At 41.7% G+C, this 27819-nt stretch overlaps 2 protein-coding genes across 3 annotated transcripts in view; one reads left to right on the top strand and one right to left on the bottom strand.

Annotated features, from left to right (window-relative positions):
• The window catches only part of BMPER (BMP binding endothelial regulator), a gene marked incomplete at its 5' end in the record, with an annotated part of 262209 nt that overhangs the window by 61054 nt on the left and 173336 nt on the right, over positions 1–27819 (top strand). For both annotated transcript variants that reach the window (XM_082662032.1, XM_082662031.1), the window contains 3 exons: positions 7592–7674; positions 11214–11304; positions 15304–15386. In XM_082662032.1, the coding sequence (XP_082518158.1) occupies positions 7592–7674; positions 11214–11304; positions 15304–15386 (257 nt within the window). The remainder of the gene's footprint in view (positions 1–7591; positions 7675–11213; positions 11305–15303; positions 15387–27819) is intronic.
• Positions 4217–4762, bottom strand: LOC309826981 (non-histone chromosomal protein HMG-14-like; the record flags this gene model as incomplete). Its single annotated transcript, XM_082661446.1, has 2 exons — positions 4590–4762; positions 4217–4368 (listed from the first exon to the last, which is right to left on the bottom strand). Exons 1-2 carry the CDS (start codon positions 4738–4740, stop codon positions 4217–4219), a joined length of 303 nt encoding a protein of 100 aa, XP_082517572.1. The 5' UTR covers positions 4741–4762.

Here is a 27819-nt window from a genome sequence, read left to right as displayed (position 1 = left end):
GGGGACCGAGAAGGTGTTGATATGTTTCTCATTTCTGAGGGTCAGTAGGTGCTGGTATGCTCAAGGACTTTCCTTCATTGTGTTCAGCCCTAGCTGACCTGGTCCATGGGGGACTGCGGATGGGGGTCGGTGTTAGAAGAGACAGACTTCGGCATCTGAGTTGCTCCAGGAAAACTTTGCTGTTTCTGGAGGTGGAATAGTGAATTGAACTAGTCTACCTGCCAAAAGAGAAGACAGGACGTCCAAGGAATGTCATTCTTTCGCCATTTCTTTTTCCCTGTGTTTTGCAGGAATAGCTGCAAATATTGGTGCTTACTATTTATTATTAATGAAATGAAACATTGATTAAGTACTTGCTACACACAAAGTATTGTAAATGACCTAGAATAGGTGTTTGAAAGGACAAGTCTTCTTGGAGTAGGAGCACAAGAGCACACCCTCAGTGGGGAAGTTTCCAAGAAGGCTTCCTAGAGGCTGTGACCTTGAGTTGAATCTTGAAAGAGGAGTTAGCCAGGCAAAGAAGGAGAGCCTGGGTGACCTTTGTGTCCTTGTGGGGATGATGGAGTTGGAGGGAATGGAGGAGATCTGGGTTTTTCAAGACGGGACCAGCATTTGCGAAATCATAGGATGAGATTATCCGGCCATATTTGGGAGAATTCTAAGTGCAGCATGTCTGCAGTGTGGGGAGTTTGGGAGCAGCAGCAAAGAGAATAAATAAGTGAGTCAAGGCCAGACCTGAGAGTTGTATACGTTAAGAAGTTTGAATTTTATAGTAAAGTTCAGTGGTTTTCCATCCTGGCTGCACATTAGATTCCTCTTCCACTTCCTACCACCAGAGACTCTGATCCTACTGGTCTAGAGAAGAGAACTTGGGGATAGGTACCAGTATACACTTCAGCTGGGTTGAGAACCATCAGTCATTGATAGAGTTCAGGTATGTGAATGAGATAATAAGACCTGGATTTGAAAGAGCGCACACTGGTAGCAGTGCAGGAGGATGCCTGAAAAAGGACCCTATCCCAGCCAGAAGCAGTGAGCCTGTTGTAATAGTCCAGGTGAGGAACAACCAGCAGCTTAGTTGAGGCAGGAGTGGAGGGAATGGAAAGATAATTGGAAGAGAACATCTGGAAAGTGGGGGGAGGAGGGAGCAGGGTTGCGGGGGGGGGGGAGTGATGGAAAAAGGAAAATGTGGTCAGCTTGCCACAGAGAAGTCTTATAAGATAATAAGATAAAGGTTGAGTGTCCCCTTGGATTGGGCACGTGTAGGCAGCTGCAGCCCAAGAGAGTGACGTTTCAGTGAGATGACAGAGGCAGAAGCCGGATAGCCTTGAAGAACTTGAACGTATTTAAAGAAGTATTCGAGTTCATTAGGATCAGGGAAAGGTGGATAACCCCTGGGACCTAGGTGGAGTTGCAGGAATGAAGGGAAAACACTGGAAAGGTAGGTTGGGGCCATGTTGTGAGGCCCTTGGGTGCCAGGGGTTAAGTTATTGGTAACGATAAGATGCAGTTCTCTGCTCTTAGGCTAAATGTTAACTTGAAAAAAGAGAGGATTAAGACTAGAAGGGTGAGACTGGGTGGAGCTAAGGCTCATTAGATGGCTAATGCTATCTTTTTTATGGTCCTGATGATTTTTAACAGCTATTTTAACAACAGAATGATGAAAATGTGTAGTATTCTGTCTCCCTTGGCATAATGTGGCTGCTGAAAAAGGTCACAGCTAATAGGAAAAGTGAGTTTTATTGCTTAATTGTGGATTCAATTTGTTTGTGTGCTTCCTGTTTCCATTGCCGAGTTGACCAGTTGACTAGTTAACTAGGCCAAGCGTCTCTGCAAGAGTGTCTGTTTAAAAAAGTGCTCTGAAATTCTTCCCCACCCTGAAAATATTTAATATAAAAAGCTGAAATACATGTACAAGTGATGTGTAGCTAGTTTAGGCTTGTTTTTGTATTATTTTAGTTTTGTATAGAAGAATCATTTGTGGCTACATATGATGGTTTAGCTCAAGGTTTCCCAGCCTTGGCACAGTTGACATTGTGAGCTGATTGATTCTTTGTTGCGCATTGTGGAGTGTTTAGCAGCACCCCTGGCCTCTGTGAACTAGAGACACGTAAGCATCTTTATTCCCGACCTGTGACATCTGAAAATATCTCCCAACATTACAAAAAGTCCTCTGGGTGGGGAATTGGAGGGGGAAGGCAAAATCACTCTAGATTGAGAGCTGCTGGTTTAAATATATTACAGTGATTTAACCAGAAAATAATCACTTCTTCCTGCTACAGTATGGATGGTTTTCATGATGCTCGTGGAATCTAAAAAGCTTTTTATCACCCAAAGAAAACTAATGAATGTTTATAAATTCCCTTGTCGAAAGTTTATTTAAAAATATTTAAAGATAAAGGAAAAGTGACTTTACTGGTTGCCTAACCATTTCCCTGCCTGCCCAGCTTACCCACTTTTTCATTTAGGTCCTGGATCTGCTATCATTTAATTTTATAAGGACAGAGTTGATTCCCCCCGCCCCCGCCCCGGGCCATGAAGTCCTCAATGCAAAGGATATTATAAATTAGAAAGTGTCCAAATAATTCTGCCAATTTAGACCTGTATGTGAAAATGAGGATTTCATACAGGACCAGGTTCTAGTGTTAGTTTCACACCAAATGCCTTCTAACTTTGAGTAAGCCACTTTAATCTTTTTTGTGCAAATTTTCTTACGTGTAAATGAAAGAGAGAAAGTAGATTATCTGCAAGTTTGCTTCTAGTTCTAAATATCTAAGATTGAAATCTTTTGATTGCTTCTTTGGGTTGCTCCTCCACCCCATGACACATCCCTCAATGCAGTACAACCCAAAATGTGCTCTGCAGGTCACCAATGGTCCAGAAACGACGGTGCCGGTCTACAATGAGAAAAGTACAGAATCGGAGAGTAAGCAACTAGAAATGTTTAGCATGATTCTACAAAGTAATTCTATACCTGTTACATATAATAATAAAAATTTATATTTTGCCTTAATCTTTTAAATTTAATTTTTATAGTAATCTATTATTATTTTATAAATTTATTTATTTACTTTTGGCTGCGTTGGGTCTTCGTTGCTGCGCGTGGGTGGGGGGCTACTCTTCGTTGCGGTGCGTGGGCTTCTCATTGTGGTGGCTTCTCGTTGCGGACCACGGGCTCTAGGCATGTGGGCTTCAGTAGTTGTGGCTCATGGGCTCAGTAGTTGTGGCTCGTGGGCTCCAGAGCACAGGCTCAGTAGTTGTGGCGCACAGGCTTAGTTGCTCCTAGGCATGTAGGATCTTCCCAGACCAGGGATCAAACCCGTGTACCCTGCATTGGCAGGTGGATTCTTAACCACTGCACCACCAGCGAAGTCCTATTATATATATATATTTTTTCATGTGCTTCAAGAAATCCTTTCATAATTGAGATTTTATTGGTTGTTTTGAGGATCAGTGCACAGACATTTCAATTTGTACACAATTCTCAACATACGTACCAAAAACCTAAAAAATCATATAGTTGTGATTCTTTTCTGAACAGTTATTCCAGTGACTTTCCAGCTTAAAATTTGGGGGCAAATTTTCCTTCACAGGATATCAAGTACCAATATCTTCAAATATTGATATGCTGTTACATTGTAAGTCCCACTAATTCACAATTTAATATCATATACACTACATACTCAAATTGTTCACAGCACATTAACAGTTACTAGAAGAACTGGATTACCACGACCAAAGATGTTACAGAATGCACAAAATTCTGCCCAGGAGAGCCAAGATCAAGGGGTGAGTGGTTTGCTTTAGGAGACAATTCTACCAAAAACAACGTGGGAAGAGAAGTAATTTAAAGTGTTTAAGACATTAAATGCACAACTGACTCCAAACTGCCATTTAGTGTGTTTTGTATTATAGGATAGAAAAGCTACCCTCCATCTGTGGAATGTTAAGCTGACACCCAAGACAATCAAACCTCCCATATTCAATATCCCACTATTTTCTGGTTGTACCAAAAAATAAACAACCAACAAATGATTTCACCTCTTAAAAAAAAGCATTTATACTTAAAAAATGGGATGAGGTGGGATTCCTTCCTTTTTAAAAATGTTTCTAGAGCTACTAAAAAACTTGCATTTACAAAATAGTTGATAAAAATATTCCTCTGGGTTGTACAAGAAGGGAAACAGGGACCACTGATAGGACCAGGTGTGTGATATTAATCAGACTTGGCTTCTTTCTCTCCTGCTTCATCAGAAGCTGGGCTCTCCTCATTTTTATTTTCTCCATTTTCTGCAGGTAAGTCTTCTTTAGTCTCTTGGTTCACTTCAGCCTGTTTTCCCTTTGCTCCCCTTTTCCCTTTTTTTTTTTTTTTTTGGCAGTACGCGGGGCTCTCACTGTTGTGGCCTCTCCCGTTGCGGAGCACAGGCTCCGGACGCGCAGGCTCAGAGGCCATGGCTCACGGGCCCAGCCGCTCTGCGGCATGTGGGATCTTCCCGAACCCGGGCACAAACCGGTGTCCCCTGCATCGGCAGGCGGACTCTCAACCACTGCGGCACCAGGGAAGCCCCCCTTTTCCCTTTTGTTTGCACTTTTTTTTTCAGAAGATTTATCCTTTCCTGCCGCCTTTTTTGGCTTCCTTTCCACTTTTGCAGGAGCCGGTTTAGCTGACAACCTCGCCGATCTCCTCTTGGGCTCCTCCTTCGCCGCCCCCTTGGCGGAGCTGACCTTCCTCTTGGGCATCGTGGCGGCGGGGCGGGCGCGTGCCGGGTGCGTGCTGGGTGCCTGCCGGCCGCGGCACGCCGAGAGCCTTCGCGAAGCTGGGCTGCCTGGCCGCTGCCGCTCCTCCCAACGCCCGAGCTGCTTCACTATTATATTTTATGAAAGTATTGGCCCACATTGGATTGGAAGAACAAAAGCAAAACAAACCTTTCACTAGAGATGGTTTGAGAAACACTGCCTCAATGTATGATGAAAAATTTGCTTTGCCTCTTTTTCTACCCTGGCCAATAGTAGTTATTTAATATATTCCTCCTCTGGAGTTTCAATGAAAAGGGGGACAAGATATTGCCTGTCTGCCCTATTAACAGCATAAAATTGGTGGTAAATAGATTTTATTATAAAGAAATTTGCCTTATAGAGAATAAGAAGTAAGTCTGGAGTAAATCTGAGGTTCCCTTTGATTGTGTGTATGTGTGAGTCTTCACACAGCTCGTGTTAGTGTCTTGCATTAAGATGTTTATCTTAGAACATGAACCCAAAGAGCAGTGAAAATGTCCTTTCTGAAATTATCTTATCCCCAAGAATCCCTTACATATGAAATCTACTAGGATGCTTTGTCTATTGGAGTCTCCAGAACCAATCAATGCTGTTGAGGGTAGGTAAGGTATGGATTATACTTTTGAAAGAGGTTAACGCCTATATTTTTGAGTCTATTCATTCATTCAGACTCATCCGGCATTTGGGAAAATCTATTATATGGACTCAGGTGTGGTAGACTGACATGTCAACAAGGGCAGTTAAGCAATGAAGCTCATCATAATTTGACCTGGGTCTTTATATGTTAAACTGTGGTGGAGGAGCCAGCCTTCCAGTTGAGTTATTTGAAGCAGAAAACATTGCTGGGTTCCCTGCATTGTGGACCACTGGTGCCAATACCTTTTACCCCATTTTGGGTGGAATAATCCAGAGAGATCTGCCCTACTCCTGGAAGCCCTTTGCACATGGCCTGGCATTGTCTGGGAACAGTCTCTTGGCCTGCAGTTCCTGCCTGGTCTATATGGGCTTGTAGTGTACTTCCTCCTTCAAAGTAAAAAAGGCAAGCTCTTTGCCTGCCCTATTAGCAGCATAAAAATCACTCTTTCTTTCAGTTTTTTTTTTTAATCCAGAGGCTGAAAATACATAACATATTTGGAAACTCCACTGGCAGACTTGGCAGGCATTTCATATTTACTTGGACTTAACATGAATTGGATTTGGTCTTCTGATTTCCCCACCTCCATCTCTCGGAACAAGTTATTTATTAACCGAGTAAGTCTGTGGTAGTGGATCAGACATGCGCATGGCACGTCTTTTGTAAGTGCGTTTGTTCCGTAAGATTTATGCTAGCCCGAATTATTTTATACTTGTTTTCATTGTTGAAAATTTACTGTGTTCATTCTGGGTTTGGCGTAAGTATTTGTAGTGTGCTAGGCGTTCCTGTGGTTGAACATTTTATCGCTGTAACACTTCATGCAAAGGAAATTAAAAAATATAGAGTGAAAGCATTTCCTAATATGGTTCCAATCAGCTGTGTACTTTAGTAATTTGATTTGTAGGAACTAGAGAGAAGAGTATTACTGAGCTCTTTTCAGTCATTCATAATTCTCTGGGAATTCAAATCATGGTTCCAAGTTTATGAAAACATCTATTGAAATCTTAAGTCCTTTATTTTTCTGTTTGTATTGAGGTTGTTTTTTTGTTTTGTTTTGTTTTGTTTTTTTATTACCACTGCAGTATCTAAAAGAATTCAGAGAAGGAGGTGAGTCTCCTCTTTGTATCTTGGACAAGAAAAACTGATGGGAATTGAGGTTGATTGGCTTGGCAGAAGTCAGTCACTGGTACAGAGGGGCAGGCCCTTTTATTTCTGCATTATCCCATGTGTGTGTTCCTGCTGCTGTACTCCTTGGACTAAGCAGTTGGGCTATAATTGGTAAATTCCATTTGCCTGGTGTGCTCCTAATAATCTATTGTGCAATTACTAGTGGCATAGCCAGGTGCATCTTCCCGGAAAATGTAACTCACAAGGTGGAGGATGTTATTTGGGCAAACTAATTCAAGATCTAGGTTGTGATCCTTGCATCATTATTTCTTTGGCTCTTTCTCTACAGAGACTTAAACTTGTTTCCTTTTCTGAGAATCTCTGGCCTTTGACTTCTGTTTTTGCCAATGAATAAGCATGACTTCTGTTTTGGCTAGTGAATTAACATGTGATAATCCATATATTGTTAGTTTCAGATTTCCTTAATCTAGTTCACACCTAAAAGTAAAATCAAAGTGAAATATGAAATCATAGCTCTTAGAGCTTGGAGGCAAGGCTTGGAAGGTTTCATCTGTTGAAGACAGTAGTAGCTTGTCAGGAGTCTTAAATGGGTGTAGAATTTTGCAATCATTTCCTATATTTTAATTTTTTGCTTTTATTTCTTACCATGTTTTACATTTCCCTCTTGACCTTCAGCAATCTTAAGTTCATGTAGTGTTGTGTAAAGTCCCCTTTCACAGTGGTGTTTTGAGCCCTGGTCCTCCTCATACTTGACTAAGCATAAATAAAGTCGCGAGGTTATGCATTTTGGCCAAGAGAGTTCATCAATCAGTGGTTTTCTATTTGAAAATATAGTCTGTGAGGTTAATCTTTTCAGTAGTCAAAGAATTAATGTAAGCGAAAGCTAGTGGATATTCAGCAGTCTTAGTTGTGTTTGGAGGAAAATAGCCAAGGAGCATGGTGGTTCCTATGATCGCTAGTTCTGGCTTAGAAGACATAACTTCTTTTGCTTCAAAGATAAAGGAAACCCACATTCATTCTTGGCCTTTCTTCCTGCTTCTGTGTTTCGTCTAGGTTGTACCTATGAAGGAAGTACCTATAACAGCTCCTTCAAATGGCAGAGTCCTGCTGAAGCCTGTGTCCTGCGCCAGTGCCAGGTAAAGTCCATCTATTTTACTCTCCAGTGAGAAGAAATCCATAAAGTCCTCTTCAGAAAACCTTTTCCGATATCACAGAACAAAACTCCAAAGAAAAAAGCAAAACAAAAATGAGAAACAAATGAAAAACCAACTGTATCCTTGTCCAAATTTATTGTGACAGTCACCATAACAAGACAGTTACAGGATAGATATTGCATGGGACTTGATTCCAGAAACGCATAGCAGAATTGTTCACCATTGTTAAACTGTGCCTGGAAAAACTCTGAGAAGATGCATATGTCCTTGGGGAAAATTCATGTCTTCCTGTGAGTCAGCTTTGCAAAACACAAATTCTTATTAGCAGAAAGAGGTATTGTTAGAGGATATATGTTTCCCTTTTTTTGATTTAGAAACATTTTGAGCAGGAGCCAGTCTGCAGACTGTGTTAAATCAAAGCAATTAGTACATTGTAACCTCAGTGATTTCAACGCAACAAATTTAAGAACCACCAGTTTGGATCCGAGGGAGCCCACTGTGCCTGGTGCTTGCTGAACTCTGCAAAGAGAACTGTTTCCCTGTGGCTCTAATCGTTACAGGTCTTAAACAGGCAAGATAAACCAAAGGGGAAATGAAGAATTGAAATTGTCTAATTCCTTTTCTTTAAAGAAATACTCTGTTAAAAAAATGATCATCTAATTTTGACATAATTTAAAAATTTTTCTCTGTAGAGAAGATACTGTTAAATCATTTTCCCCCAGTCTCATTTCACTGTTCAAGGGTATACTTTTGCATTTAAAGGAGAACCAAGGTTAGTATAATAATGCATATTTCTCTCTGATCTTATCGCAAGTATATTGACATTTAGTTTATTGAAATCTAAATTTTATGTAATCATGTTCTTTGCATAAGCCCACAGTGGGCATGTTCACTCGTAAGATCTTCAGTTACTTGTTCAGTTAAATGTTCAGTTTATTTATGTAGTAATCTAAATTATTTATGAAAATAAGCAGTAGTTAGAACAGATATGAATAATAGATTAATTGACTCAATAAATATTTGTTGAATTTTTACCCTGAGTTATACATGCAATCAGCTTTATGGAACAAAATAATGACAGCAATGACTTTTAATAACATGAAAAGCCCACATTCATTCTGAAATTTGCATCACCCCATCCCCACCCTGCTTCTTGACCGACGTGATTTCCAATCTTTGAGAGGGACACTCCGAAAGCCATGGTTACACTGTCTTTCAAACAAGATGATTGCATGCCTTTTGGAGTGTAGTGTAACATTTTTATACAGTAGTCAGAAGTCTTGACAGTCTTCCAGTTGCATGGACCAGTGGTGAATTTTGCTGCCTTTGGATGAAGGCTTTGTTTAAATTAAATGGAAACTATTATCTGGGAGGGAATATTCTGTTGACTGAATGACACATCAAGGCTTCATCAATTGTGAATATCGGCTTTGGTCACTAGCCATTCACCAGCGGCCAGAGAGAATGTTGCAGGAATATCGAATTATTACTGGAAGAGATCTTAAAGACCAACATCCCTGGGAGTGAGGAAATGCTGAACTATAGACTGGAGTTCAGAAAGGGGACGTTAGCTACCAGGAATGAACTTTGCCTTTTAATTTTTTTCCTTTTATAATACTTTGCCTACGCCCTGTTAGCTAGTTTCAAAATATTATTTCACTCAATAACCATAAAAGCAAACTTCTGTTAAGGTAGTTACAAAAAGCTGCTCCTCTGCTCAGCTGGTACCTTCCCACTCTTGCTTACTTTCTTCCTTCTTTAGGGAAGGAGACTTCATCTCAATGCAGGAAATGACCATTTACTGGTACCCATCAGGGAAGTCTTCCTTTAAGATCCTCCTCTGCACAGTGACACAATTGCAACCTCTCTCTCCAAGATCTTCTCTTCTCAGGGTGTAGAATCAGTAACAGAAGAGAGAGTATAGTGTAGTGAGTAAAATATGGGCATTGCCATTCACATAACTTGTTACTTAACCTCTCTAGACCACATTTTCATCACCCATAAAATGAGATAGTACTACCTCATAGGGTGGTCGTAAGAATAAGCAACACTGTCATTTAAAACACTTCTGGCTGAGCCTACAAGTACTGGGTACAACTAGATACCAGACAGATAACAGCTAGTCTAATGATCTGGTTTATTTCCATTTGAGTTGAAATCCAACTTATTTCTTATGTCTTCGTACTGAAGGAGTTCTGATGGTGGAAAATTTACCTTTATTTTCCACTTTTAGTGTCTTACTGGAAGAGGAAAATCTGAAGATCAGAGACAGGAAATTCATGCTGGGAAGTAACCTGAATCCTCCATCTGGATTGCAGATACTAAAGGGAAATTGATCCTGGGCTTTTTGCATTGCTTCAGTTACATAACTAAAGCCCAGTTCCTTTTTTGATGTTGTATGTTGCTGGTATTTTGGCATTTTTTTTCCTTCACAAATGTGATATAGACCACAATAAATTCCCCTGGTAGTGGAAGCCTCAGGTCTGACAGATATGAAGGCAGTTAGGATATAACCTTCCTTGTTGGATTGAGATGATATGGTAGCAGAAACGATGAGGAAAATTATCTAGTTGTCAAATTGTTACATAGTTTTTTAGCTTTCGTTACCACTCCCCTGAAAACAAAATTAAACAAACAAACAAACATACAAATCCATTTTATAAAATGGGTAGAGAATATAGAGAAAAATCCCTCAAAGACCAACTCTGAAAATTAATTAAAAAAATGTTTTAATCGACATTAAAATACTAGAGTCCCAAGATCAGTTTGCAAATGAGTCCCTTGATTTCATTATTAAGACCAAAAGTGTTTATTTTGACAGAACATAATATGAACGTTAAAATAGTTTTATGTAATCTCTTCATCTGATGACTGACAGCCACACTGTCTGCGAGGCCCAGAGAAATTTCTAAGATTGCAGAGCTGGTGTCTAGTTATTACTGGAAGGGTGGTGAGGATTTAGGTCTCCAGATGCCAGTCTGGAATATTATGTTTGTACTCTGCCTTATAATTAATGGCTTAAAGTGCAATAACAATTACAGAAAATATAGTCAGTGTTGAAAACTTAAAACAATTGTGAATGAACAGCTAGACTCTGTTAGCTACTGACTGACAGCATGGAGGTTTTAAATACTAGATTTAAAAGAAAGAAAGGAAGGACTGAAGGAAAGAAGGAAGGAAGAAAGAAAGACAGAAAGAGAAAGAAAGAAAGGAAGGAAGAAAGAAAGAAAAGAAGGAGGAAAGAGAGAGACAGGGAGGGAGGGAGGAAGAAAGAAAGGAAATTAGCGTCAAAGAGAAAGAACTAGAACAGGGAATAGAACAGGTACAGGATTTGCACTTTGAGATGGGGCGAGCTGGGGCCATCAGACTTCATTTGTGCCATATATCTCTGCACCTGACACCCATCCCACCTTTGCACTTTTTGTGTTTGAATTCTTCTCCTACTAAGTTGATTACTTTCCAAAAGTAAGTCCTCAGTGGGAATTCTGGGCTGACTTTCCTTGCGGTGTTCTGTTTTTCAGGAAGGCGTTGTCACAGAGTCTGAGGTGCGATGTGTCGTTCATTGTAAAAACCCTTCCAAGCATCTGGGAAAATGCTGCCCCACTTGTCCAGGTAACATTCTCAGGAAGGGGAAGGCGGCGAGGCTCCCTGGTACAGTACAACACTGTTGAAATCCCTCTGGGTTCTCACAGGAATGCATGATTTTCCCCACTCCTGCCTGGAATTTTTCTCACTTTATGTCTGTGTACCTAATGGGTTAGGAGAGCAAACTCCTTTTCTTAGAAGTGTCCGGTTGGACTCTGGCGTGTCCGGGATGACTGCAACGTGCTGTAGGTCTTGGCAAGGATGCTTCAGGCTCCGGAGGCCTGCTTTCCACTCCACAGGGCCACAGGTAACGCTTATTTTGGAAGGAAAGGCTGTGGCTTTCGCTTACTTCCAGAAATGTCTTTTTACTGCTTCATATTGCAATACCTTGGCCACAGCTCGCCTTGGTGATGAGGCGACCAGATGTTTTCTGAACACCGAGAGCTGTGTCCCTAAGATGATTTAGTTAGGGCTTTGCTGGTTTCAGTTTTCGGCGTGGCGCAGTGAGTGGGACCCACTGTCTTTTTAGAGGGTCCCACGGCCTAGCTGACAGCAAAGGGATCTTTCCTTTCCAGTGGGTGGGGTGTTTCCTCTTACTTTTCTGCACAGGATTACAAAGGCCGCCTGCATCTTCTCTTGCCCTTAGGTACCAGCCTGGGGATTTTGAGGTGAGAGATTTTTTTCTGATCCCTTAAGCCTCTGGCCCATGCTCTTCGACAGATGTTCTGCATTTTGGGTTTTACTCTGCGTGCTTTTCCTCACTGGAGGCCATACTCACAACTACTTCTCTTTGCTTTTGAAGTTGATCTCCAAAGGGCCTTCTGTACTGCGAACCTCCCCGGGAATTGGTGAAGGCATCGCCATGGGATGCTTTGTGAAGATAAGCTCTTGGTCTCTTCCCCTCCACACACTCTGCCATGTGCGCAGACCGGGGCCCTTCCAGTCCAGCCTTCCCTCATCTTTGAATGACAATAAGGATAGTCTCTCTCCACTACTTCTAACCTTTCTGAGTTCCCTGGACAGTCTTTATTGAGCCAAACTTCCTTTTCACACTGGGATTTCTGTGAAGCTTGTATTATTGGATAAGCTTATGTGAAGGCCAGAAACCAGTTGAAAGTAAAATAATTCTTTCCATAATTCACTTATTTTGTATCTATCACACACAGTTTGCTTGAGTACTTTTCCCCTCTGAATGCACTGAATGCTTTACATCATGTAACCATCCTCTAAAATGCCTAAGGGATCTTTATTATGTTAGCTCACTGATACTCTAGTCTGCACATGGAAATCACCTGGGAAGATTTAAAAAATAAATCTTGATACCCAGGCTGCCTCCCAGACCAATTCCATCAGAATCTCTGAGGGCGACACTCAGGCCTCCCAGAAAATTTCTGTACACAGCCAAACTTGAGATTGATAACAGAGCAAATTTTATATTCCATAGAGATTTAAAAGGTATCGAAGCTCTTAAGTATTAATTCAGTTCTGTTGAGTAGACTGTTGCTTTATTGATATAGAATCAACTTGGCATATATAATATTCTTTCTCACTTAGGAGATAGTCATATTTTTAGTCTGCCTTTGAAAGTGTGCATATACAAACAGCAGAGTGAATTTATTTCAGCAGTTGAAGTTATCATATTTGAGCAGTTGCTTCTCTCACTTTGTTTTTGAGTTGCGTTCCGAGGAAGGAAAGGCTGAGCTCCGTGATTGCGTATATTATAATGCTAAGTCCCCACCACCATCCCAGTGAGGGATGAAGTACTGTCTGTAGTTCATCCAGGAAGAAATTTGACTCAGTGAGTATAAGTACCTGCCCAATGCCCAGGAGTGAGTAAGGGCTAAAGGTGGGCTTGGGGTCTGGCCCCTTTTCTTTCTTGGGCCCCATACTGCACTACCTCCCCCTATCCCCACACTGTGATAATTTTTCAACTTGGGTCCAGATGCCCTAGGAGGCAGATCTTTAAAAGTTAGCTTGCCAGTGCTATACACCAGCCCCCTGACACCTGGGCAGGCGCTGTGCCCTTGGTTATGGGGTCAAGAATCAACTTTACTCTCTCTCCTTAATTTCAAAGGCCAACTTTTGGGATGCAAATCAGAAGACTCAGAAGAGGCCACATCCAGAATGCATTATGCTGTGTCTTGGGAAGGAGCCCTCAGCCAAGTCTAGATAGGGACAGTTAAGTGAAGCCTTGGGGTATTATCCTTGTAATTCAGAAGGACTGGCATCTGTCATTGATCATGGAATGGTATTCCACATAATGACAAACACATACAGCTTGTGGTCAGTTTCTTCCTGAAACAGATTTCAGGGCATTTTTGGTTGTCTGCTCCTTCCTTTTCATCTGACTCTTTGCTCAAGGAGGTTGGGTCGTGATGGGAACAGTTTGCGTGCAATTTTCATTTAAAATTTCCTTATTTAAATTGTCAAATGTAGATTGTGCAGTTAACCTGTCTGGCAATCCGTATGACAGAACCAGTGGTGCAAACATATATGAAAGCATTGGAGACCCTTTGTTGGAAGTGTCCTTTGAAAAGAGACGACTGGGCACCTGCCATTATTAATGGTGCTGAGATAGAGCCACTGGAAGGGTCCCAAGCTTAGCAAGTCTCCCTGCATCAAAGGGAATAGCAGGAGGTAGCTGATGACTGACTGGCTCTGGGTGTGGGCATCAGAAAGACCTTAAAGCCACAGTTCACTCAGCCATTCAGCTTCAGTAGCATTTGTCCCCGTGTCTTTCAGTTGAACAAAGGGCTCCATATCTAGCTTTAAAATGAATAGGTCTAGTGGCCAGGTCGGGTGGTTATGGGCAATGCTCATATGTTCAGATGTTCCCTTTGTCAGGAACCAGCTGCTTTGAGAGTTTGGTGGGTTCTGTTGATGACTTCATTGGACAGGCCTTGAACACCTACTCTCAGGGACATGAGTCAGTCTTTCACAAGAGCCCCTTTTGCTGAGTTTCACCCATTGGAAGTGCTGCTTCCAGCACTGTCTGCTATGTGGAAAGTGACCTCAGCTATTCTGGCAAAGTACCTCGTGATGACAGTCCTGAGGGAAGTGGATTTGCCATTAGCTGACGGTCCTCCCGTGGCCCATGTGACACAGGGTTGCTGGCCAGCCTGTGCTTCCAGTCGCCTGTGAGATCACTTGAGAATACAGCAGGGACCTGGTCGTCTTTCTGAATAGGAGGCACCTCCTGGGCTTTTGATCCTATATTTAGCCAAGCTTAGTGGGGGCATCTTAGGCCCTTTAGCAGCACGTAGGGTGGGGCTGAGAACCTGTGTGGCACCTCCAGCCTTGCCTCTGTCCTTTCTTCTCTTGGTGCCTGCCCTTCTGTATGGTATGGCCAGTGGGTCAGAGCTGAGTTCACATCCCAGCTCTGCCACCTGCCCAGCTGAGTGAGTTGCTTTCTCTCTCTAGGCCATGTTTTCCTCATCTGTGGGGACAGTGATAAGAGTTTGTGCTTTGTAGGCTCACTGAAGATGGAGTGAGATCAGGGGTGTGAAGGGTCTGATAGAGGCTGGGGGCACTTCTGCCGCTCCAAGTGGCAGCTCTTTGTGTCATTTGCTCCTTAGCTCATCCATGACTTCTGTTGCTTGACCTTCTCTTTGCCTCTTCTGACCCCTCTGGGATTTGGTTCCCTGGCTGTGGTTAGGGTAGTCCTGGTGAGCTCCTCAGGCTCTGCAGGGCTCAGAACCCTGCACTGATGCTGCTTAGGCTGACCTGGCTTCCAACGTCTTATTTGCTTTCTAGTATCTTCGGGTTTCTGGACCCATGTCAATCTTTGGTATTCCATATATATATATATATATATATATAATTTTATATCTATATTATATCTATCTATCTATCTACCTATCTACCTATCTATCTATCATTTTACCATGAAGCATTCTTGTTCTCTGGTTGAAGAGGACGCTGTGCTAGGCGGGGGTGAAGGTGGGGATGGATGTGCGGTGGATAGAAGGATAGTGTCGAGCTGAATCAAGGTGCTGCCCTAAATCGAAATTCTTCTTTGCTTTCTAGGCTGTGTGTTTGAGGGGGTGCAGTACCGAGAAGGGGAGGAATTTCAGCCAGAAGGAGACAAATGTATCAAGTGTTCCTGTGCTGTAAGTACTGCCCTGGATGTTCCAAGGGCGTTCCTTCTGGTTAATTGTGGCTGGGACTCACCAAGAGCAGCCCTAGGTCTCCTTATGGTCTCTCCTCCTCTCCCTCCTGATGTGGAACCAAGGGAAAAGCTCATCACCCTAAGGCGGGGTTCTCAGCCTTGGCGGTGTTAACTTTCTGGGCTGGGTAGTTCTTTGTGGTGGCAGCTGCCCTGCGCATTGTAGGATGTTTAGCAGCATCCCTGGCCTCTGCCATTGGAGTTTAGGAGCACTCCTCCCCTCAGTTGGGACAAGCAACAATGTCTGCCGACATTGTCATGTGTGTCTTGGAAGACTGATTGACAACCACTGGTCTAAAGAGTGAGGGAGAGAGGCTGATTCCCTCCACCTATATTCTTTTTTGGGAAGACACGGATTCTCTGTTCTTCGGGCCCGAGAAGCTTCTTGCTTAGGCAGCTGTTGAGTTCTTTAGTGCAGTCAAATGGGAAGCAGATGGAGAGAAGCTGATCTGAGGATTGGTCAATTATGTTGAGGGGAACGGACAGGAGGAAATGCCTCTAAACCATGGATTCAGGGCGGAGAAGGGATTAGTGAGACAAAACCAGAGACTTGCCTTTCTAGGCATTGTTGATTTGTAATTCATATGCTAAGGATATCTTCAGAGTGCTCAGGAATGCAAAAAGGAATTTGGGGTAATAATTTTAATTTTATAATTTTAAAGAGATCTTTTTTATTAATGTCTTTTAGATTTGGAGTAAACTCATTGGTGGTGATGGTGGTGATGGTGATGATAGGGACTCTAGCCTTAAACCGCTGCTCCAAGCTATTTACAGTAGGGAGTTAGTACAACCATATATTTTTTAAGCTTTTAATCTTTTGTAATAAAGAACATACAGTACTCATCTCAGAATATTAAAAAAATACATAGGGAACTTCAGCATCCTAATTTCACCAAAGCAGAATCATATGTGGATCATCATAAATCATAGTATTTGTCATTTCTCTACATGTCTTTTCCAAAATATTTCCCCCATCCTATAGCACATATGCATACACAACCTAGAGGGTCCACATTAAAGTAAACATGACCAAGGGTGATGGTTTTTGCAAGGGGAAGGAAGAAAGCAAGGAGGGGAGGGAAGGAGAGAGGGAAAGAGAGAGAGGATATTTATATCTATATCTGTATCTATCTATAGTCACATACTCAAATGCACTCAAGGTATTCAGATTCCGTGTGTTTTTAAACACATTGCGCGCTGATCGAAACACCCTGGAGGGCCAAGTTCAGGCCCCTGCAAGTCCTGCTTTCATTTTCAGCTGGAGAAAGAAAAATCCAAAGGTGTGGTTGCTTGCCTAAGCTTTCCTGCTTCGTGAGTTCCTCCAGACCTATATTCTACATTATTTTCTATATCCCTGTATTCTAATCTCCTACATTCCTATATTCCTAATCCTCTATTCTTTCTAGTTCTCCATGTTGCCACCCTCAGCATGTAAGGGGCAGCTAATGGTGTTGACTGTGTCCCTGACGTCAGTCTGTGAGTTACTAGCACAGGGAGAAGGGACCGTGGAGCTCTTGCTTGGGGACAGGACATTTGTGAGTTGGCTTGGGTATCGGGAGGGTCATAAGAGCAGTTTTTCTTTTCGTGAATACAAAAATTTGAGGCCTAAGCTTTCTTTTTTGCAGCTTGTTATTAATATAAATTGGTTTTTTAATATGCTTTTATTTTGCGATCTTTTGATGTAGTACACTCATAAAAGAGATAATGTTTTAGCAGCAAATGGCCCTGTCCTGAGAGTGGCAACGGGGCAGATGTTTGTTTAGAAGGCAGTATTGCAAATGTGCGGTCTGGCTCTGGCCCTGTGAGGCTTGGAGTGCGTGAGAGTGTGAGGAGGTGGGTGGGTAGCAACAGTGGGCTACAACATATATGTGTACGTATATGTGTACATATATGTGCACACAAACACGGACACCCGTATTTTTATATCTCTGAATGTGAATGTGTATAGGTACATACACAGACATCAATATTTTTATATCTCTGAATATGAATGTGTATAGGTACATACATGTACCCGTTTAGGTATACGCACGTCTGTAGAACACTGGATCACTAGCTTTTTCCTGAACCCATTACTTTCTTATGCCTCCTCTTCTTTGCTCATGCCACTGCCCCTGTCTGGAATCCCTTTTCCTCCTTCACCTGGTTAGTGCTTGGCCTTTCAAAGTCAGTTATCACCACCCATAGTAACTCCCTGACCACCCCATCCCTCCAGCCAGAAGCAGCAACTGTTTTCTCATTTGTATTCCTGAGGCTCATGGCTCTCACTGGCTGGCTTACGTGCCATCTTTCCCTCACATGCACACGCAGCACACACGCACACACACACTTCCAGGTGAGCACTTGCCCCATTGTAGCATGGCTACTGGATTATTTTCCTGTTCTGTGTTAGACTGTGTACTCCATCAGGGAGGGAGGCACGTCTTCTTACACTCATCTGCTCACCTCTGTGCTCAGCACTGTGGGCGCTCAGCGATGCTAGCTAGCACTCTTCTCTTGCTTTCGTATCTCTGTCTTGTGATGGAGTACCCTAAAGCCAGTAATCTCTTTCCTTCCAAACTGTGACAATTCTGCCCTTTAAAGCTGGCCAGCTCCTTGTTGCCCTTCTTGCCTGGGAGAATAGTTATTGTTAGATAGATAGTCCATTCTCATTAGATTACTGTTTGCCTTGGAGCATACCCCGTGGAGTCATGATGTGTAAAGCATCTCTAGTGTATATTACCCACCTCTGATGGATGAACTGCCAACTCTTCAAGGTAACCCCCTCTCAAGTAGATATTATATACACCATGAAAATTGTATTGTACCTCCAGCCCCCTTTGTTACACTCTCTAAATTTATGAAAATCTGTCTACCCATGTTTTCGGGATGCGGTGACACAGGCAGACCACCAGAAAGACACTTCATCTGATTGAGATGGATTCCTTGGATGATGGAACAAATGCCTTACACATGATTTTACATCCTTGCTTTAGGTCAGGGTAGTATATACAGCATTCCAGGCAGTTCAGAACATGCTAATGTTTGGAGATTATCTGGAGAGGATTTCACAACCACTCGCTCTTACCCGTTACAGAAGCAGAGCTTCTCTGAGTCTTAGGTGAGAGTAACATCATAATTTACATAGAAAATGCGGTGCTTCACTATCACTTGTCAAACTGTATCATCCCCATTTACCTATTATAAATAATGACAGAGTCAAGAGAATGAATTCTCCGTAGAGCTGGTACTAATCAGGGTGGCGAACACTTGAGTTCCTTTAGCTGTTCCTTAGAGTTGTCTGAGTCATAGCAGAGTGCATTCCTCATGTCATGTGTTCAGTGTGAATGAGTCCTGTGTTCATTTTAAAAACGAAAGAAGATGCTTTTTCCTATGGCAGAAGCAAAGAAGAGTTTATAAAGTATATCGAGCAATTGGTTAAAAGCACTCGGCTGCTTCTACCTCGTTTAAGCTTGAGCTTGTATGACCTGCCTAACTGAATAGCAAACAGTTCTCTGTGCCTTTGTTCATCAAATTTTCAGGGAACAGGCTGGTGGCAGTTGGCACAGACGTTTCTGGAAAAGCCAATGTCTTCAGGCTTGTAAGGCTAAAGACCAAAGTGCCAACGAGAGGTGTTTGTGTTCTCTTTTTCCAAACTATTTTAAGAACCCTGTGGGCTCCACATCCTTGGAAATCGCTTACTGAAGGCAGGGAAGCCTACAGAGGCATAGGACACTCTAAAAAGAGTGCCAAGTCCTCAGTCTGCAAAACCAGCCAAATTAACCGGCCAAGATCACTTTTGCTGACAAAGGCTTATTCAGTTCTGAGGATTTTTACTAATAAACATGGCATGTTAATGGGCTGTCTGTGATGAAGAAGCTGTACTTTATTGGCTCTTAGAACCCCTGAAGTCCATAAACACCTTTGCTCTCACTTATACTTTAGATACTGCAAAGTGCTGTCTCCCAGGGAAAATGAAACTCCTAGCAAGGTCACTTGGAGAGAACAAAGGAAATGCAGATCTTCATGGTTCCCATTCCTCTTAGACTAGATTCCTTAAGATGCTCTGCACAGCCTGGTGTGGTCCCGACCTCTGCCAAACTCTCTGGCCTCATCACTGACCCTCCCTCGTTCTCTCTGCTCTGGCCTCTGGGCAGATCTTCCGGATCCTTGCTACACAAAGCGTGCACCCAACCAGCAGTGTTGGCCTCACCAGAGAGCTTGTCGGAAATGCAGAAGCTTGGGCCCTACCCCAGACCCAGAATTGAAATCTACAGTTTAGGGAGATTTCTAGAAGATTCCTTTAACAAATAAAGTTTGAGGAGCCCTGGTCTAATATCTCATGGCCTTTACCTAGACCGCTTTTTCTTTCTTCTCTCCTTTTTGCTCCATCGTCTGGTGCCGCATACCTAGGTAACGCCCGCTCATCCTGCACTTGGAAGCTCAAACATTCCATCTTTCCAGAAGCTTGTTCTGGCCCCCAAGACCAGATCAGGTCCCGTTGCTAAACCCTTTAGAGCAACCCATACTTTACTTCCTAAACATTTAAAATGATTTGTAATTACGTATATGTGTGTGTGATGATTTTATTTAACTCTGTGAGGGTAAAATGGTAACTTTTGTATCTTCAGTGCTTGGTGCCTAATGGATCTTCATAATAATTGCTGAATTCAGGAACGAATGAATGCTGACTTTGATTTCCCTTTCTTTCCCCACTGCCTCTGTCTCCCCTCTGCTGCGATATCTCCCCCCTGCACATTTCGTCTTTTCTATTTCTGAAGGGAAGATGGGTTTATGTTCAGCCGCTGTAGTACTTAATATAAATTGCTTTGAACGGAATGTGGATGACTTCCCTGAGGATGTCTTGTTTGAAAAGTGTTGTCTAAGCCTCAAAGATTCACACTCCTTATGGCAGCAGGAGGATGCAGTGGCCGGAAGCACCTGCCAGTGACCGGGGCCACTCGCTGTGGCCGAGCTTTGAAAAGAGACTGTAATTCTCTACTCTCAGAGTTGACCTTGCCCTGAAATATGGGGAGATGTGTCCTACCTCTCCCTGCTCCAGTCTGTCCAGCTTCCCTGTAATAGGACACAGTGGGACAGCTCGTCATTTCTGTGGTCACATAATGCCGGGGCAATCCAAGTTACATGTTACCAGCCACACCGCTGCTCCTCTGACATGGGAACTTGGGACCCTCCATGCCTGAATCCTCTCACACGGCCTCTGCCTTACTTTCGGTAATTTGTGCAATTTGGCGCATTTTAGTGATAGACTGTCATTATATCTTCCCTGTCCATGGGGAGAAATTTGGCCACATCCGGGCAATAAATTGGAGAACTGAGCAATTAATCGAGTGAATTAGATCAATGTGGGCAGTTTTTCTAAGCAGTGTGGGCCAAAAACCTTCAGAGTAGTTTCCAAAACTAGTCTGAAATATTGATGTAATTGCTGCAGTGTTCCATTTTGCACTGTGGTTGTACCATCACTCTGAGGACAAAAAGGTCTTGGTTTTGAACAGTCAATTGAAAAAAAAAAAAGGGCTTTTACTTAAGGGCTGGATAGCACTTGGCCACTAGGAGGGATCTCCAACTTGATTAGAGAAGTGGCTGGTGCTCTGACGGTGTTTGGTTAGACCATGAGGTCCGGAATCTTGGGGTTTTATGTTAGGATGAATCTGAGCAATTGTGATTTCTCTGTCAGCCTTCTATTGGAAGGTCTACTGTAATGCCATTCCCTTCAGGGTGACTCCATAAATGTACAGCTATTTGTTATAGGGGTGTCAAATTCTTGCCTCTTGAACATAGCACCAAAAGAAGGCAAAGCTGACTTTATTGCTTACTGTGGTCATCGATGATTACCTTGGTGGAGCCTTAAAATAATATCTTGGAAGGAAGAGGACAAAGGTAGGATATTTGTGAGGTTCCTTGTGGGGGTCTGCATTAAGGTGAGTTTTTAATGTAAGGACTTGATTTGGATTGGGCAATTTTCATGATATACTAGTTTAGAATTGGTGGAAACTAATGAGGTGGGAGCTTCAAGGCTTGTCCTAAAGCCTTCATGAGTCTGGTTGAGTTATCTGTGTTACTAGTTGAGTACTTTCAGTAAGTTTCTGAAATCAACAGGAGGCTTAACTTTTTGATGTTAAAAATATTGGGAATAACTGTTGTATATTTTAAATCCCGTTTCAGCCCTGTCTCACGTATTTTCAGGCCAAGCCCTGAATTTTAATCCCCATATATATCTTTATTTTTTGTGGCTTCTAAGGTTCCTTATGCTTATTTCTTTATATAGTTTATAGTTGAAGCATCCTGTAAAGTTATTTTTCTACATAGGGAGCCACCATCTGAAAAATGAGCCTAATAGGGAAAAAGTTGGAAAGGAAATTTCATGTATGACATTTGAGCATATATAGGAAAACACACAGTTTGAAAAGAGATCAACAAGTGATTTATTTATAGAGGAATTAACTGATAATAGTAGCTGCTTTTACTGAGTGTATACTCTGTGCCAGATACATATAGTGCTTTAATGTTAATTTTCAAGATTGTCCTGTAACCTAGGTGGCATTAGCCCCATTTTTTTTTTTTTTTTTGACGAAGAAACTGAGATTTGAGAATTTTAATAGCTTGCCTGAGGTCAAAAAGTTAATAAGAATTGAAATCCTGAACTGCCTGAGTATAAAGTCACATGTCATTCCTATCCCATCTACCCTCTCCCTGCCACCAACCAGTGTCATTTTGAGATACTATGTATGGTTGTTTGTAGACATTTGAAAGTGGGACATGCCATTTGAATCTATGGAATGAAGAGCAACCAGATATTTTGAGGGAGTAATAATGGTGATGTGAGCATCTACAGAGAACTCCAATTTTGGTGCAAGGGATATTAATACAATGCAAATGTGAATTACATTTCCTTTCTCTGAAGTTCACAAGTCTCAGCAAGTTTAAACCCATACCAGATTCCAGCCTTGGGCCTTCAGCCTGAGTATATGTCACAATGATGGCAGAGTGAATGATGAACACGTATCTGTTACCCTCACACCAGTTGGAGAATGGAGACACTGTGATCTATAGTGTGCATCTCTTTGCCAAGAAATTATGACTGTACAAAGAGAATGTGATAGTTGCTGGGATAGAGCCATGCTCAGTGCTTCTGCTTCCAAAGGTGGATAGAAATAAATGTTAATCTGGTGGGGCCTGTCTATTCCTTGTAATAGTCACTGATGGAGTTTAAGCATCAATCTCTTTGGAGATTATATAGAGGAATTGGGTTCAGCTAGACATGAGTTTCAGTAGTTCTGTGAATGTAAATTCATCCTCCTAGTAGAATAGAGGGGCAACTGTGTAATTGCTTTTGAGCAGTTGCTTTCTCCTGTCCATCTAAGAAGCAGATACATTTAGAAATTTGAGTGAAGTTTGGAATGGGTATTGAGAGTTGGTAGAAAAACAAGCTCCATGGATTAAATCTCATCTCATCGTATCTTTGCAAAGATCATTCCTTGGAATTTTTTCCTCTTGCTTTTACTCTCTTCAAGGTCTGTCACATGATGAACCCCTTTCATCTCCTAAAAGTCCCAGGAAAAATACCGATTTTACTAAGGACTGAAGAACTTTCCAACCATTCATTCTTCCATCTTTTCATCCATCACTTGTCTTCAGAGCCAGCCAGTTATTTTTTAATTTAACAGTGATTGAGTGTCTGCTGTGTGTTAGATAGTGTATTAGGTATTGAGTGCTCAAAGATGAAGGGGATTTCACTTTTTCTTTCCAGACAATTACAATCTATTGACTTGGGTGTATTTATTAAAAATAAGCCCAAATCAAACCATCCTGTAACATTTTTTGTGTGTGTGCCCAGTATGTGATAATGTGCCAACTATATGCTATATGATATTATAAAAAGTCCAAGTGTATTGAAAAATAGAAATAATTGTACAACTCAAAGGAAACCACTGTTAATATGATTTGATATATTTCCTTCCAACCCTTTTTTTTTTCATATTTACATATAGTACTATAACTAGGTAGGATCACCTTCTGTATGCAGTTTTGCATTCTGGTTATTTTCATTTAACATATTGTGAACATATCTCTGTTTCATTAAAAAGTCATTGAGGGCTTCCCTGGTGGCGCAGTGATTGAGAGTCCGCCTGCCGATACAGGGGACACGGGTTCGTGCCCCTGTCCGGGAAGATCCCACATGCCGCGGAGCGGTTGGGTCCAGAGCCTGTGCTCCGCAACGGGAGAGGCCACAACAGTGAGAGGCCCACGTACCACACACACACACACACACACAAAAGTCATTGAAAAATAACTTTTATTAGCTGCATAATATTTCATCAGTATACTATGATTTATTTAATGGTTTTTGTGGAATTAACAATGAACCTTGTTTTCAGTTTGCACTATTATGAATAGTATAACAAACATCTTCGAAAACTAATCTTTCCTTGTTTATCTGATTATTTCCTTGGACTAAACTCATAGATGTATAATTGGTGGGTCAAGGATACAAACATTTTAAGGTGTATGTGTTTGTGTGTGTGTGTTGCTAAAATACCTCATATAAGTCATGTCCTAATGTCCTCTCCAGCAGTACCTAGGTGTATATCTTCCTGCACCAAAACTGTTTTTCCATTTGAGAATCTTGTTTTCATTAACGCTTTCTTCTGAAATTGAGCGTCTTTCATGTTTATTAGCCAACTGTGTTTCTTCTGTAAATTGTGCGTTTTTCTCATTTTTCTGTTCAGTGGTTAAAGTTCTGTTGCAGTCTGTGTATGAAGGATAATAACCTTCTGCTGTTTACGTTAAGGTGTGTTTTTAAAAAATGCTGAAAAAAGTGCCGTGTGTGCAGTTTGATCTTAGTGTGTATGTGACACGTTGGATAATGACAGAGTTTGCTGAAATCCCATGTCTTCTTCCAATCTTTTCTCCTCAAATCTCGATCCAGACATATTAACTAAGAAAAAAGTGAGTCAACACTGTCAGCTCCGCAGTTTAATTGGTCCAAGACTTTTCTTTGCTTATGCTCCTCTCTTCCTATCTCTGACTCCTTCGTTGTGAGACGGTGACTTGGACCTGCCTCCACACTAAAGGGAAATTACTCTTTGAGTTTCTACAGTGGCTCTTCCCTGCCTGTGGCCCTGTAGCCTCCCACCTCTCTGTCTTCTCAGGCATCCCTTTCTCTCTTGGCTCAGAGTGCGAGGGCCCCTCCTGCTTTCCAGTCCTGATCTTCCACTGGGGCTCTTGCGCCCATCCCTTCCTACCTGTCCTCCTTCTGCGTTCTGGATGTTCAGTTTCTTGTGGCCAGGCATCATGTCCTCACATCTTTGAGGACAGTGTTTTGCACGTAGGAAACAGTAAATATTTGACCCAATGACTAGTCTTACACTGTCTGATTTGAGTATCCATGTTCTGGAAAATGAGTTCTATGATCTAGAACTTTGTACCTTCCTACCTGGGTCTTCATTTCTATTTTGAAGACAGTACATTCAGTATTCACTTACTTTCTTTCAGTGATCATGGTGACGTGAAGGATTTATGATAGAGCTAAAGAGGAAGAGACTCCAACCTAAAGCATTTTTAAAGGAACCGTGAGGAGACTTCACAGTAGCTGTGTGAAGAGGCTGGGGCATGGGGGTGGTGTGAGCTCTGACTCCTCAAGGCCTCACGGGATGACAGCAAGTCTAAGAATGCGTCTTCTTGCGGCGTAGGAGGAAGAGAAAGGAAACATTAGTGAATGTTAAAGGAATAGCCTTTTTTTTTAAATTTTATTTATTTATTTTTATACAACAGGTTCTTATTAGTTATCTATTTTATACATATTAGTGTATGTATGTCAATCCCAACCTCCCAATTCATCCCACCACCACCACCAACCCGCCGCTTTCCCCCCATGGTGTCCATACGTTTGTTCTGTACAAGAAATATTCCATTTTGTCAGTAAAATAGAATAAAATGTGAGTGTTACAGTATCTTAGAATATTTCCTGAACTTTTTCGTCTTTTTGTCCATTATTACCTAGAGAAATTAATTTAAAAAAAAACTGGTATCTGTGGGTCTGCTACTGTCTTTGTCCCTTTCCTTGTTTCTGCTTCATAGCTCCCCCCCACCCCCTTTACTCTTCCATCCCTTGTCCTTTCCCTCATGCTTCCATTTTCCCTGTCATTTCCCGTCCTCCTTAAGCTGCCCCTCTTCCATTCCCATCAGTATCTCGATACAGCAGCCTGTTTTAGTAAAGTAGCATAATTCATTTTCATTGCTAGCTTGGTCTCTCCTCAAATAACCGTCACAGAGTTCTGTACTGCTAGATATTCACAAAGTATCCTTTGAATGAATTGATTGCACATTTTGGCACCTTTTAGATGTCATTCGAATGTTCAGTTTGGAGGGTGGCAGTGCTTTTGTGGTCCTGTGAATGGCTTCAATTACCACCATTCCCTTTGAGTGGAATTTTAAGTGGTACCACTTGTTTAGTGTAAGCAGCAACGTATTTACATCACAGGCAGCACGGTCCTCCCAAAGATAGGAGGATGCCGGACCACAAACACACAGGGGAAGAATGGGAATGCACACATTCGACCTTGTCTTCTAAAGCCCATCTCTGAGCCTACACTGAGTCACAGCAGTGAATCATCCTTTCTAAACCCACCTAAGTTCTCTAGCTGTGGTTCAGAAGAGCCAGCTGGAAATATATATCAAGCAGACTTTGCTCTTTGGAAAGGGGACAGGCTTCCAGGATCAGGGTGAACCTTCTGTGTAAGGAGCACCATGAAATGTACAAACAACCTGGACTTACATCGAGTGTCAAACGCATCTATCACATAATTCTATGTGCTTCTTTTTGCTCTAGTGCCTTTCTTCTGTTCTCCGTGATACACGTAACAGAATCAGATAATGTGATCATGATTAACAGTATTATGTTCCAGATGTTCTGTGCGAGGACTTTGGAAACCTCTGAATATTGCTGGAGTTAAACAAAAGAAAAAAACCCCCTATACTCACAGTGAATAAAAAGAAAGGCCATAGTTTGTCCATGACGTTCTTTTAGTGGGAGGGAAAGGTACCAGTTTCATTTTTGGTCAGAGTAAATTTATAATGTAGTCAAACATCAATAAAATCAGTTATTCATTATGAAGGAGTATCCTGGGCTTATACTTTAAGCACTAAAATTCAATAATAGAAGTTACATTTTAATTTCAAAATGAGTATGAAAAATTACCCTCACCACATCACTAATACTGATCCATATCTTAATTTTTTTCATGCCTTAATTTGACAAAATGAGTTTTTCATACACTTACACATTTTTGTTGTGGAGCTGTGTTGATGCTAGGGTGCTTTTTCCTCACTGATCTGGGTTGAGGAATGTGATTGGTAGGTGACAGGAGTGACTGGTCTTGACAGTGGTGGGAAATATGTTTCTTTTCAGTTTCAAGTTCAAGAGAAGGAAAGGGAGGGAACTCCTGAGAATTTTTGGTTTTGTTATTAGGTTTTCAGTATCCATAATATTCATAAACAATGGACACAGCTGTCTTTAATAACTCAGCCCGCTAAGTGCCAGAAAAACATCAGGCTGGAAGAGGGTTTTTTCCAACACAAAAATGTTCGTATATTGAAGCAAGATTTCGTTTATAATCAAACTGGATGTTGACCCTAAACTTCTATCTCTAAGTAAAATCGTTTGACCAAGCACTAGGAAAAGTGCAATGAAGTTTTTGGTATTTTTTTAAAGTTTTGCTTTTGCTACTACACTATATTGTTCTGAGTGGTTTTAGGCATGCAGATGGGTTCTATATCCCCTAGGGGGCATTGTTGTGGGCCAAAGGCCACCGGTCTTGGTGTGAGGAGACCTGGGGTGCTGCCCTGTTTCTGTCACTGGCTTGTTACGTGACCTGGAATCTCCCCAGTAACCTGAGACTCAGTTTCCCCATAAGTAAAACAAGGACTTCTTAGAGCCTTCCCAGTTCTATAATTTCATAATTACCCAACTCAGAAAAGGCCTTTATTTTCCCAGGAAGCAAGTTATAGGACAGACTTGAAATACCAGTTAATAGAAATTATTTTTTTCTAATATACTAATAGATTATCATCACCACATTTTAAAATTTACTTCTTTAAAAAATTAATTTTTAATTAATACACAGTAAAATTCACCCTTTGGCATACCTATCTATGAGTTTTGACAAATGCACAATGATGAACATTTTTAAATAGTTAATATTATTATAAATTACATAAAAAATGCAAAAAGTCTTTACCTATTATTCTAGCTATGCCACAACTTATTAAAAAACTCTGAAGAGAAGCTATTTTTGACTCTTTGACCGTAAAGCTTCTCTGCAATATTAAGACATGTCTGGTGCCTCCAAAATGTCTATAGAACGAGGAGCAAGAGA

This window comes from Grampus griseus (assembly GCF_964374135.1).
Source record: "Grampus griseus genome assembly, chromosome: 9".
Classification (NCBI taxonomy): Eukaryota; Metazoa; Chordata; class Mammalia; order Artiodactyla; family Delphinidae; genus Grampus; species Grampus griseus.
This window is presented reverse-complemented; position numbering and strand designations above follow the sequence as displayed.